General features: G+C 41.9%; 1 protein-coding gene and 1 long non-coding RNA gene across 3 annotated transcripts; one reads left to right on the plus strand and one right to left on the minus strand.

Moving 5' to 3' along the window:
• The first annotated feature begins 380 nt into the window (after positions 1 to 380).
• LOC122652575 (cyclic dof factor 1-like) lies at positions 381 to 3,269 on the plus strand. 2 transcript variants are annotated; one of them, XM_043846358.1, is made up of 2 exons: positions 381 to 608; positions 1,513 to 3,269. In XM_043846358.1, exons 1-2 carry the CDS (start codon positions 477 to 479, stop codon positions 2,908 to 2,910), a joined length of 1,530 nt encoding a protein of 509 aa, XP_043702293.1. In that variant the 5' UTR covers positions 381 to 476; the 3' UTR covers positions 2,911 to 3,269. The 2 variants fall into 2 exon arrangements, with proteins under 2 accessions (XP_043702293.1, XP_043702294.1); XM_043846359.1 differs by having other exon boundaries at positions 381 to 590.
• Positions 3,270 to 4,827: 1,558 nt separating this feature from the next.
• LOC122653189 lies at positions 4,828 to 5,302 on the minus strand. The gene is made up of 3 exons (XR_006331721.1): positions 5,216 to 5,302; positions 5,034 to 5,126; positions 4,828 to 4,931 (listed from the first exon to the last, which is right to left on the minus strand). It is a non-coding gene; the product is annotated as an uncharacterized LOC122653189 (long non-coding RNA).
• Positions 5,303 to 13,945: the final 8,643 nt, after the last annotated feature.

Raw genomic sequence — 13,945 nt, forward strand, 5'->3', positions numbered from 1 at the left:
TGAAAAGTGAAAATGGGATTTCTTCTCGATTTTAGAAGTCATAAAGAGAGAAAAAGAGGAAAGGTCTCTTTTGGCTGCTTTTCAGAGACTGATGTCATCCGCTAGATTTACAGCCACGAATTCTCGTGGCTGAGAATCACTCGCTTTGCTTATTAGGATGCCAACTGGCAGTAATAGCAACCGATGCTTCATGGTAAAGTTCACACTGAAGTCTTATATTAAGAAAGAAAATAGTAAAATGAGATTTTAAAATTAAAAATACCCATCTCCCCTTATCCCATCACGTTCTTTGTGCTTTTTAAGGGGCTTATTATTCTCCCAAAGGGTTTTTTCTGGGTTTTGATTTTCGAACAAAAAAAAGTCTTGCTCTGCTCTGTTTTCTCTCTTTCCGATTCTTTGTGTTTTGAGAAAGGATATGCGCGTCGATCTCTTTGAGCTTCCGACATAGTTGAGAGTAGAAATCGAAAAGGGGAAAAATGTTTGAGGTTAAAGATCCGGCTATTAAGCTTTTTGGGAAGACTATCCCGTTACAGGAGAACCAGATTCCACAGGAAGCAGGGGAGAAATCCGATCCCGAATGTCAGGTTCCGGTGGAGTCTGCTGAGACAGTATGTATATTAATACTTTCCTTACTCCACTTCTTGTCTATCCATTTTGAGGTTTCATCAATACATGTTTGTTGTTCTAATGGATCCTTATCAGTTTCTTTTGTTTCCTGTTTTCCTGATACTTGATGCTTCTCTTTCTTTTCATGGGTTGTAATCTGAATCTGGTGGTGAAATGAAATACACCACTATTTATTAAGATTTCTCTTCAATTTTAAATGTGGATTTATGGGACTTTCTTCTTCTTCTGATTCTTTATGGGTTTTGTGTTGTTGAATTTTCGCCACTGGAATTTCTTGGTGCTGTAATTTGAAGTTTGATTTTGATTTTCCCTTTTTCTCTCCACTGGGTGTGAAGGTTTGGTTTGATGTGTTTAATAATGTGCTGTGATAGAACCCCAAATGTTATAAGGTAAATAGATGATATTGAAATTAAGTAAAGTGGGTTATCCTAGTTCTTCTTTCGGGTTTTTGGTCTATGAAATGGAGAGTATCAAAGACTAATATTTCTTCATAAGAGAGAGAGAGAGAGTTATTTATTATCAATTTAATAGGGAAATTTATCTGTTCGATTGAAGCTGAGTCGGCATTTACCTAATTATTAGGTCTTGATATGAAAAAGTTTTATTCATGTGCCTTCAAATTAGATTTTTATTTGAAAAGTTTGTGGTCATGTGGCTTAAGTAACTGTTTTCATGATATAATTAGGGCTTCTAAAATCTTAAATTTGATGGTATTTATTCTCTTGTTTGGAGAGTGGGTTAGGATAAACCTTTTCAAAATTTGGAAGTAACTGTTAGTTGAAACCCTGATTCAGTGTTATTTCATGGTTGAACGGTTGAATGTCATGCTAAACTTTTCCCTGAATTCTAGATGCTCATTACACTAATGATTTCTTATTTGTTCAGGTTGCATGCAGCGAAACAAAAAAGGTAGAGGATGAAGGTGGTCCTACAGATGAGTCCAGGAACCATGATAAGTCTTCCAGCATGGATAATGGTAAGGAAGGCAACCATCAAACTCCCACCAAGGAAGAAAATAAAGCAACTGTAGATTCTAATCATGATGAAGGCCAGGCTGAGACTGATATGGCAACCCAAGAGAAAGTTCTCAAGAAGCCTGACAAGCTCCTTCCATGTCCTCGATGCAATAGCTTGGACACAAAGTTCTGCTACTACAATAATTACAATGTTAATCAACCCAGGCACTTCTGCAAGAAATGCCAGAGATATTGGACTGCTGGGGGAACAATGAGAAATGTTCCTGTGGGTGCTGGACGGCGCAAAAATAAGCATTCAGCCTCACAGTATCATCATATAATGATGTCTTCTGATGGAATGCCAAGCACCAGGGTCGACAATCCTGATTTAGCAGATCACCAAGTTGTTTCCTGTGGAGGGCTTCCCAATCCTTCAAAACCCATGAAGGGAAATGGAACAGTCCTAAAATTTGGTCCTGATGCAACTCTATGTGAGTCTATGGCATCTGTGCTTAATCTTGAGGAGCAGAAGAGAAAAATTGAGATCGGTATGGTGGCTTGTGAAGAAAATGGACAGGAACCCTCATGTGTCTCTTCAATTACAGTCTCAACATGCCATGAAATTGAAAAACATGAAAATATGGTGCAGATGCAGCAAGGTGGTACAACGGAATATTGTAGTGGGCCTACTCCTACACATCCTCTTCAATTTTACCCTGGTCCTCCTTGGGCTTACCCATGGAACCCTGCTTGGAACGATGTAGCTGCAACGGCAGTAGGCCGATGCCCGTCTGAATTGGTTAATGGACAGGATAGCAGTAACCCTAGTGCGATGCAATGGGTTTTCCCACATATGGTGGCAGCTCCCACCTTTTGTGCACCACGCAACCCCTTCCCATGTATGCCTGCGTCCTATTGGGGTGGCATGCTTAACTGGCCTGCAGGTGCATGGAATGTTCCGTGGCTTGGATCTAATGGTAGCCTTTCACCATCATCCTCCCCTAGCAACAGTAGCTGCTCTGGGAATGGCTCTCCAACCTTAGGGAAGCATTCTAGAGATGCAAGTGTACAGGGGGAAGAGAAACTGGAAAAGTATCTTTGGGTTCCTAAGACGCTAAGAATTGATGATCCTGATGAGGCTGCAAAGAGTTCTATTTGGGCTACTCTGGGTATTAATCTGGATCAGAATGAACCACGAACAAAAGGCAGTATTTTTAAAACTTTCGAACCCAAAATGGAAGACCAAGTTGCACCAGAGGCAGCACAGGTGTTACAAGCAAACCCTGCAGCTTTTTCTCGCTCTCAGACCTTTCACGAGAGCACGTAACCGGGATGTGCATGGAGTTTTTTTTCCGAAAGAGCCTAGAACTGTGGTTGACTCATGCATACTGGCTGAACATTTTGTTGTATAGAGCATAAGGGAGCAGCTTTTTGCTGATGCTGTCTTTTATGGCAGGGCTTTATTTTCGTACTTGGTTTTGATGGTCATGAGCCACCAGAATCCACTAGGTTGGCAACACCATCTAAACTGGTCGAGAGTATGCTGTAAATAGTAGAGGGTAGCTTTGAGCTGTTTATAGTGCTTGTCTGATACTTTATCCATACTATAGATTCCAGATTTGCAGTTGCATGCATATGTTTTGGTTTTGAACCAGTTGAGGGAAAGAGTGATGCAAGTGCAAATCACTTCCCTTGTCTGGTTTTTTTTTTTCGGTCAACACTTTCGCCATCAGTAACAGCTCTCATTCATCGCTTTTAAGGAGTGCTGCAGCTTTGGAAACTATGGTCTGTATTTCTTGACCCAACTTCATTTGAGATCAAGATATTGAATTTTTACCTATTTGTGGGATCTTCTCTTAGCTTTGAAGAGGATATTTTCTATTATCCTGTAAGAATTTAAAGCTGCTCTTACTGAGTATTGTGTTACTTGTCTGCTAATTTCAACCTTGATTGTTTGGTTGTGTTCTAGGGCCACTAGAAGTCATGAGTTGAGAGCCTTTTTTTTATCCATCAAAAGCCCCTCCCAAGTTTTTAAAGTATTCAAATATTTCAAAAAACAGAAAAGAAAAGAAAATTATCATCAAAATTGACAGTATTTTAATCTTGACATATTCTTTTGATTGAATTTTCTTTTCTGAGAAGATTATGAGAGTCTTAAGTTTACTCTGCGCACGCATGGGCATAAACATAGTCGTAAGTATTGATTTTATGGGGTTTGCAGGATGGCACTTTCGTGTGCTCCTGACTCCTGTGTCTGGGTGCAGGAGCCACGCGACCAGGTAGCGTTCTTTTTCCTTTATTTCAAATACGACTGAAAATGGTCAAAGATCACATCATTCTTTATGCAATTAGGATTGATGCTTCATACTTAATTTTTTCTTGAGGATTAGTTGCATCATGGCTATCTAATGTTTGACAGATACAATGTTGGCTTTTAGACTTAAAAAGGCAAATCATTGAAAATGTATTGTACCCTGTTGTTTGCATCTATATCATGCTCTCTACTTGCCTGTATTCCTAATAACACAGGCAAAACACATGAAATCCAGTATACCTAATGACACAGAACCCTCAGTTAGCTGGCTCATTTCCAACACTGCTTTCCCATTTCCAATCATTTAACCACTACTAATTGTTCTAGAGCACTGAAATTAAAACAGAATATTCTATGCAGTGCCTCCAACTTAAGCTTTTGTTACCATTATCCAGATTCAAGAACAGTTCATTCGGGTAAACATTAAAAAGCAGGTCCTCTTAGGCAGCTAGATTCTAAACTGCCACAAATTTCTGTTCACATATTTTATAGGCTGAAGTACACGTACCCCTTATAATGCACCCAATATTCCTCGTACCCCCTTAAGTGGCTCAATATTCCACGTACCACCCTTCAATATTTCACGTACCACCCTTGCTTTACACCCCAAATGCCAGATAAGTTCAATCCGTTAAATACCACTGTTAGATGTCAAAATTTTGATCATTTTACCTTTTGTTCCATTTTCTTAAATCTGAAAAGACTTAATTATCCTCATTTATTTGTTGCCCTAACTAATTGAAAATGATCATTTTACCCTTTGTTTTATTTTTATAAATGAAAAGACCTAATTACCCTTATTTATGTATTACCCTAACCTAATTTGAAAAGATTATTTTACCCACCACCACCACCACCCATAGCAGAGAAATAAGTAACCCAAAATGAATGAAAGATGAGTTCTCTCTGAATGTATTATTAATAGATTCTAACCTATAACGCATGTTCCAGGTGCGAGAGGTTACGATATCTTCCATGACGATAGAGATCCCATCCCTTGCTTCCAGCTCCGGGAGATGCATTTCTGCTTCCTTCTGGTTAAATATTTTCGACCAAATTGAGATTCTAAAGGCAAAACCCTCAATAATTATCAATTCAATTCAAAACCCTAAGATGAGGAAAGAGAGAAATTTTACTTTTGGCAATACTATCCTCCCAAGATTACCCACATCGCTTTGTTTCAACACTTTCTGCAACAAAAATTTCAAGTTCTTCTCTTGTTTCCATCCCTAAACAAATATACACATTACTTCATTAATAAGAAAAAAAAACTAAAATTAACTATTTAGTAAAAAATTGGCCTGAGATAGAGGACCACCTAACGCCTTTCCGAATTGAACTGTCTCTGATCATGTGGTTGCAGAATTGGCCGATCTGAAGATGGGGTTGCCGTGGTCTCCGCCACCGCCATATCAGACGGCACCACAACTGTGGTGGTGGCAGCAGCAGCAGCATTAGTCTCAGAATGAAGGGGTTGGGTTGGTGATGGTGTTAATGGTGTGTGGCGGTGGCGGTGGTGGGTATGTCAAAAAAGATGATGATTTGGGGAAGATGAGGGCATTTTGGGGTTTTTAGGAACAAATATTTAGGGGTAAAATAGTCTTTTTAAATTAGGTTAGGGAAATACATAAATGAAGGCAATTAGGTCTTTTCATTTATAAAAATAAAACAAAGGGTAAAATGGTCCTTTTCAATTAGTTTAGGACAACAAATAAGTGAGGGTAATTAAGTCTTTTCAGATTTAAGAACATGGAGCAAAAGGTAAAATGGTCAAAATTTTGGCATCTAACGGTAGTATTTAATGGATTTGATCTATTTGGCATTTGGGATATAAAGCAAGGGTGGTACGTGGAATATTGAACTGCTTAAGAGGTACAAGAAATATTAAATGCATTATAGGGAGATACGTGTACTTTACCCTATTTTATATATTATGAATGACGTACTTCATTCAAACAATTTCAAACAAGCACAAACTTATCGTTAAATGTCTCTTCTATTACGAAGACTGCCCGCCCGATCGCAAAGCTTATCCAGAAGAAAGACTTACTTGTATGTCTTGAGCTAGTCCCGATGTTTATCTATTTTTCCTCTTTTAGGTTTTTTTTATCAAAAAGGTCCATCGAGGGAAGCCACTAGTAGCTGGTTATTTCACCTTAAACTGCGATGCTTCTTATGTGAAGAAAGGAAACCAATCAGGTGTGGGTTACCTGTTGCGTGACCAGCATGGTAGGTGCCAAATCTTAGTCTTGGACCCCTTGGTATTTACGGAGGTGAATGTGGGTGAGGCACTTGCTGTTTGCCAAGGGATGCTAGAAGCCATATCTAAAGATGTCAGGAAGCGAAGGGTGGAAAGCGACAGTCAGGAGATCATCTCAGCCTTGAAGAATTCTATCTCTGACTCCAATCTTGCAACTAGATCTGTGTTAGAGGACATCCTTCACCTTGCTACATGTTTTGATGATTGTCAGTTTTTTTATATTTCAAGGACTGCTAATACTGTTATAAATATCCTTGCTAGGAGGGCATAATCTATTACGGAGAGGATTGTTTGGCCCAATTCCAATTCTTGTCTAGTTACCTAGCTCTCATGTGGTAGACGGTAGGAGTTTATCTGTCGTTGATGAGTGAACCTTTACATTCTTACCAAACAAAAAAGCTTTTAAAGAAAAAAACTTCATGGTTATACCATATGGATGAAAATAGCTTATCTTGTTTGTCTTTTGTGTCGGTGAGGCCATTTTATGTGTCCGAGTCCCTCATATGAAAACTTACTTATTAGGATTTTGGACCATCTTATGTTCGAGGACAGAAAAATTACCGTATCGATGGATTAGTATGGACCAAGAGTTGAAAAGTTTTTTAAAAAATCCAATTTTTGAAGAAAAATAAGGATAAATCTGTCTGATTTGGAGCGATGTACTATCTGATTTGGAGCGATGTCGATCGATCTAGATCGGCATCGACCGAGACCGATACCAAATCCTAAATCCTTGGTTGTAATTAAGCCAAGTGGAAGGTTCATGTATCCAATTTAAACCATTGATTTGGTAGATCTTCATTTTGATTAGTCACATGTCCAATTTTATGGTCAGGAACTCAAATATATAGCTTACCTTGTACTAGATTTCCCATTAATTCTGATTGTTGAACTATTATGCTTTCTTTTGCTCATATTTTGACCTTTGGGCAAGTTTTGACCATGTGTAAGAGTCCTTTTAACCGAAAAATTACACTTGCATAGGGCTTGGTAGTGTTGAAAATGTGTCCATGAAATCCATATTCATATGGGTTAAATAAATTAACTTGCATGATTTACATATGGGCCTTAGTAGTTTTTAGGTTTTAACTTAAACTTGCTCACAACTAGAGCCAGGACTGGACACCTAGTTTATATGGTCACTGCATTGTGTGTACTTAGGAATTGAGATTTCAGGACACAAGTGCGAGTGTACATACAGTCAGTACATTGAACTGATTCATACGAGATTTTGCATGTGCGCTACTGTTAGTTGATTTGGAACGGAATTCTCATTAATAGTGTACAGTCGGTCCCTTGACCTAAGGGGTCTTTATCAGTGTGGTTATGCATTGTGAGTTTTGGTGCACCAACAGTTGATGTCTCCCTTGACTATATATTGGTGTACTGGATTTTCAGTGTTTGATTGTATTCGAAAGAGACAGCTAACATGGAATCCAATGGCCTTATTGGGAGAATATCATAGAGAAAGAATGTCTATAATTGATTGGACCAAAATTTGGCATCAACGGTATTTTGGTCTATTGTTTGCAAAGTTTTAAAAATTAATATTGTTTATTCTACTATACTATATTCTATAGGGATATATCTCTAGATACCCAGACATAAATATGTTGCATGATCATGACTATTAACGAATATGTATGCCTATCCATATCAATGAATTCGTACGAGTATCTGTTCTAATTCTAGAAATTAATCATGTGTTAGGAACCATATCTGAATTGGTGACACGAGGATTTTTAGTCCTCTGCTCTACCAGTTGAGCTATCCCGACTATTCCTAATGCATCATCCTCATTCCACTAGAGTTCTTGGGTCTATGTCAATTAAAGGACTAAAAAATCATTACAAAGTCTTACCCATGCCTTAGATAATTAATTCGAAGTGGCGAGAGCCTCGTGCACTGAGTATATCCTTATAATAATTATTTTCACAAACATCTTTTAGATGTTTTAAGGTCCAATAAGAATTACAACATCTCGAAAATAGAATTTACAATAGACTGCTGTGATATAGTAAATTCACAAATGCCCTATAGTCTTTTACGCAATATTGTACTTGTTGAATTGACTTCAACACAGAGAGGGGGTAAACTAGTGTATATAAACGTCTTCCCCTCTATTAACTAGTTGTAGGTTGATTGGGAACAATACTCTGTACACACAAACTGGTTGGAGCTATCCAATTTTTAAGTCACCAATTCACATGCACTCGTGCCTTACAACCAAGAATGGTTAGGCGTATCAGGGGATGCATGCTCACTCTACAAAACAGATACACGTCTATATTCAATGCATACACCCACAATACAAAATATACGTGGTTCGTCAATATGTCTAAATCCACGGAGCAATACCCCTTAGGGTTTCGTATTTTTTCAATCTTTCCTTATTTTCAACTACTACTATAATTTAGGATTTCTCATGCTTCAGTCCTGATCATACAAGAACGCAGGGTTGCAACCCTCAATCAAGCCTCTAATAGGCACCAACCTAATAGCCCCTTACAATGATTGATTTAAAATCAAATTACAATTTCCCACCCTTACAATACATGCTAGGTTTGCCACACACATCAATAACCTTATCTCTACAATTGGAACTTGTTTCAGTGAATTACCTAGGTGGATCAACCACTTGTAAGAAACACTACAATCTACCAGCACCACCACCATCTACAGCTTCTTGGAGACCCAATTGATGAAGTTCAATCAAACCATTGTAGTCCCAACTCATCAAAATCATTGAAATCACCTTCTCAGCCCAAACTAGGGTTTCTGCTCACAATTTTCCCTTTTTAAATAGCACAGTGATGTTCTTACATGAATTTCAAGGCTACAATAAAAAACCCAGCTCAATTTGAATTTTAAAATGAGTAAGAATGACACTTTGAAATTGAACCATTATATTGGCATCAAGGAAGGGCAGGACAGTAATTTCTGAGGCCATCTCGTGACATGGGAAGCATAATGGCCCGACTACTCGCTTATGGGCCGTCGGATCACCCTAAGAACGCATGGGTCAATCTTGGACCGCTGGATCAACTCCATTCTCTCAGATTGTTGTGGGAGGCATGAGGGCCTCTGGTTTGGAATCTTCGATAGAGGTGTACGGAGTGTGCGCATTACAAGGTATCACTTAGAGATTCGTTGTGATGCAGTGTACCAAAAAATTCTGGTATCGACGAATGAAGACACTGTTGATGGAATCTTTAAAGCTGATCTATAACGAACAACATTTTCTATTGCCCAATCTGAATATCGCCTGTGCGGCACTCAATGAACCATCTGATCTTGTCTAAACAAGTCTCACTTTTATTGTGCATGCACAAACAACCATTTACTATATGCTCGTCAAACTATGGAGTTCGCGCGAGAACAATCTGCATTTTGACTTTTCGCACCTTGATGAGGGCCGTTTGATTTGAATCTTGCCCAATGATCTGAATCTGATGGACAAGAATATTCAGTGTTGTGTCAAGAACTGTGCCGGAGCGACCTATTCCTGCAATACAGAATTAACAAGAGAGGGTCGGGCTATGCCGGTGTCTCCACTCCGATGCCTAAGTCAGAACTCTTAGCAACAGATAATGATAATTCAAATCAAATGATTGTGGAAGGAGTTTACCCTGTTATTTATGGGAGATGGTGGATAGAATCGTGCCCTAATAGGAAAGTACAATCCCCGGTGTGGAGTAAGAGATTTTAGGAGTGATTTTAGGGATTGATCCCTTTGCGCCTTATTATGTGCCATATGGGTGATAATCTCGGGCCATGGTAGTTCATTGCAGGATTTGCGTTAACAGAGTGAAGTGCTCAGGTTGTCCTCGCCCACTATGGGTCAGGTCGCCCTCTTGAGGGAGTCAGCCTGGCGAATCTTCGTAATGACACGAGGTTCGGCCTCATGCGTGCACCCCCAGACCTTGCTCTTTATGAATCTGGTCAGCTCGCGCTTACCCTACGTGACCGCAGCTCATCTATGATACACGTGTTGGGCTCTCATTGGCGGCTGACATCTCCTAACATATCACGAGCCCCCCACTCCTCTGGGCGTTCTCACTCAGAGGAGTTGGATCGATTCTCGATTTTAATGCCTGTCTTCACGCGTGGGGATGCGACGGTTGGTAGCTGAGAGGAGACGTGATGCTCCACCCGTTGATTGACATGTGGCAAGGGTGATGATGGTGCCTCGAGTAGCACTACCGTCGTTCGGGCTCAACAAAGCTTGGCATTCTAATGGTGGAGCTCCATGTGGAGCACCATTATGGTGTCTCAGCCAGAGCTACAGTCCTTCACTCTCGACCCTTGATGGTTTTTTATTTCAGCCGTTGGATCTGGATGGTTTCCCTCATTTCCAAGGCCTATAAATTTGGAGCCTTTGCTTACCATTTCCCTATTGTTACCTTGTGTTCCCTGTGCTCATTTCTTGCTGCTGCTTTTTTCTTATTTGCTTGCACATTGTCCTGTTGGTGCCTTGAACCTTATAGCTACTCCAGCCTTCTTTGGTTGCATTGTTCTCGTTCTCAGGTTCCTCTCTTCAAACTTCAACTCTTTCCAATAAGTTTAACTTAGTCTCCACGTCTTCTTCATCTTCTCTGCAGGAGCCCAATAGGGGCTCCGGCAATATTCCCAGCATGAGTGGGGGTTCTGACCCCGAGGTGAGTTCTGAAAGAAGTCACGATGACCAGTTTATACTCTTCGAGTCCAAGCGTTTTGCTGCCCGCTATGGCCATTTGGCCACCTCTTCTTTGGACCCCCCCGAGGAGTAACCTAGCCCCTGCTCAAGTTCTGGAGGAGCGGGTGGCCGAAGGTGGTGAGGCCCTGGATGAGGACGAGGGGGGTGACTCCGCTTTTGAGGCGCCTAAAGAGGGTGTTAGGGGGGTAGATTCTTATGAGAGTGTTCTGACTGAGTGATCCCTGACTGCTCTGAGGGACCAGTTCGGGTTCCCCAAAGAAGTACGTGCCTGGGCCCCAAAACCAGAGGAGAAGGCGAATGCCCTGCCCTAGGGGACTGTGTGTCTGTATGAGGCCGCGTTCACCTGCGGCCTCCGTCTGCCAATTTGATCTTTTGTGGTGGACATCGTTTGCTACTACGCCCTTTCTCCGGGCCAACTGGTGGCGAACTCGTGGAGGCAGATCTTTGGCTTCTACCACTTTTTTGCCCAGCTCTTCTGTAGGCCGTCCTGGGCCCTTTTTGCCCATTACTTCATGTTGAAGAGGGCGTCAGGCTAGTGGTACTATTTGGCATTGTGCGGCTAGAAGGGGTCATTGAAGGCCGTGCGGTTTATAAGCCACATGCCCCGGTCTGCTAAGAAGTGGAAGGACTGCTTTTTCTTCGCGTGGATACCTGGGGATCCCTTCAAAGCAGAATGGGAGAAGATCTGGCTAAGGACCATGAACCTCATCCCTGAGTTGAGTCTGTACGATCGGGAGTCTCTTAGCTTGTACTTGAATGACGTGGCCTTCGACGTGCGCGAGTTGAAGAATGAGGATCTGCTGGTACGCCATGGCCTGAGCTCGGCCCAGGGTAAGCGTCTTCGGTCCTCAGTGTTGGTTCTTCCTTCAATATATATATATATATATATATATATATATATATATTTTTTTTTTTATTTTTTTTTTTATATCTCTAACTGCTCTCTGTTTCTCTAACAGTGGACTTCCAAGTGGATGTGAGGTTGCTTCGATCGTCTGCTTCGGAGTAGAAGAAGAAGGCAACCGAGGAGCTAGCTCAGCGCTCCAAGGTCCCAGCTACTAGCGGCCCTTCCAAGGTCCCTCTAAAGGATAAGATCGCACCTCCACCCCCAAAGGTCCCTCCCAAGGACCAGCGCCCTCCTCCTAAGAGGACTCGGGACGATGTCATCTATCTCGAGAAGGGGGCGCCGTTGAAGAAGACCGCCCTCGAGAAGACCCCTCTCACCATCACCCAGGGTGCCAGCGGTAGCAGATCGCCCCAGGTTTCTAGGAAGGGGGCGCGGTGCTGGATAAACTTCCGGTGAAACATTATCGAGGGTAACTCAGCCTTCCAGGACCCGAAGGTCACCAAAGAGTGGATGGACCACGGCCTTCCTCCAGACCTGGAGGTCTTTCAGGGGCTGACGAACGAGGACCTGGTCAACTCGTTCACTTCTAATTTCTCTTGGGTAAGCTTTGGTGCTTTCTGTATTGTCTTCCTTTTCCCTGCAGTATATGTGTTTCTTGACTTGGGGTTGTCTTTTTAGGTCTCCAGTAAGGCTAGCGAGATCCGGCAGAGGATGGAGGTCCTCGTTGACCTTTACGAGGGGAGAAGAAGAAACGTAAGGTTACGGAGGAGCAGTCGTTGGACGTCGGGACTCAGGTCTTGACCCTTGACTTCAAGATCAAGGATATGGAGGGAACACTTAAGATGCAGACTGATCGCAAAGATGGGCTGGAGCAGGAGGTCCTCGCGGGCCAGAAGAAGATCCAGGGTCTTCAGAAGGCCCTGGTTGATCAGAAGGTGAGGGAGAGCACGGCCTGTCTGGAGGCTGTTAAAGCCTTCAAGACGTCGAAGGAGCTGAAGGACTTCCTGACGCTAAAGACTAAACAGGCATACAACTTCGGCGTTGGCAACACGGTGGGCTACGTCCTCGAGGAGAGCCCAGGCTTTAATTCTGCTAAGTTTGAATACTACGTCCCTCCCACGCCGAAGTCCCCAGATCAGGTTGTTGTGGTCGATGTTGCTTCTCCATCTCTAGAAGAGCTCGCACCTCCAGGTCCGGCTGACCCTCCAACCCCAGTCGATCCTCCCAGCCATGATTCTGCTCCTCCTACTGATGCTGCAGCTCCTACAGACTCACCACTAGCTGAGAACTGATGATTTTTTTCTTGTATAGCCCTTTTCTCTTTTTTTTTTTTAACGTAAATATTTGGATTCCCTTAATGAAAAAAAATTCCTTTGCTCCTAGCTTTGGTGTCACGAATACTATTTCCTTCTAACTTTGGCAACTCTGTAGGTCGTTCCTTTATGTTTATGCATTTTCTTTCTAACTCTCGACGTCGAGTAACTTGCTAGGGTCATCGTATTGACTTTTTAGGTCGTCCTTTAGTGCCAACTATTGGAGTTGGTCTTTAGTGCCAACTATTGGAGTTGGTCTTTCGTGCCGACCGTAGAGGTTGGTCTTTATTGCCAACTTGAGTTGGTCTTTTATGTCGACCACAGAGGTCGGTCTTTAGTGCCAACTTGAGTTGGTCTTTCATGCCAAGCACAGAGGTTGGTCTTTAGTGTCAACTACTAAGGTTGGTCTTTCGTGCCGACCACAAAGGCCAGTCTTTTAGTGTGACGATTTGCACTTTGGACAGTTTTAGCGCGAACCATGATCTTTTATTTAAATGAAGTCATTTTTACAATAGCTCATTGGAAAAATTTTCTCAAATTCTCTAAGTTCCACGGTCGAGGTATTTTGTTGCCCCCCAGGGTCTTCAAGCAATATGTGCCTGGCCTTATCTGCATGGAGATCACATATGGACCTTCCCAATTTGCATCCAATTTTCCTTGAATTTGAGGTTGCGAGGCGCTGGTTTTCCTTAACGCCAAGTCTCAAGCTCTGAATACTCTTTCCTTTACTTTCGAGTAGTAGAAACGAGCCGTCCTTTGTTGGTAGGCTATGTTTCTCATCAAGGCGTCTTCTCTTACCTCGTCCAAAAAGTCTAGGTTCTCCCTCAGACCGTCCTGATATGTTCTCTCATTGAAGTTGAGGTTCCTCAACGACCTTGCCAGTATCTCAATTGGTGCTAAGGCTTCTGTTCCATATATCAGCCAAAATGGGC

This window comes from Telopea speciosissima, chromosome 2 (genome assembly GCF_018873765.1).
Source record: "Telopea speciosissima isolate NSW1024214 ecotype Mountain lineage chromosome 2, Tspe_v1, whole genome shotgun sequence".
Lineage (NCBI taxonomy): Eukaryota > Viridiplantae > Streptophyta > Magnoliopsida > Proteales > Proteaceae > Telopea > Telopea speciosissima.

Coding starts and splice junctions, on each gene's coding strand:
- LOC122652575 (XM_043846358.1), top strand. CDS start 477: ATGTTTGAGGTTAAAGATCCGGCTATTAAGCTTTTTGGGAAGACTATC. Junction 609..1,512: donor CGGTGGAGTCTGCTGAGACA/GTATGTATATTA, acceptor TTATTTGTTCAG/GTTGCATGCAGCGAAACAAA.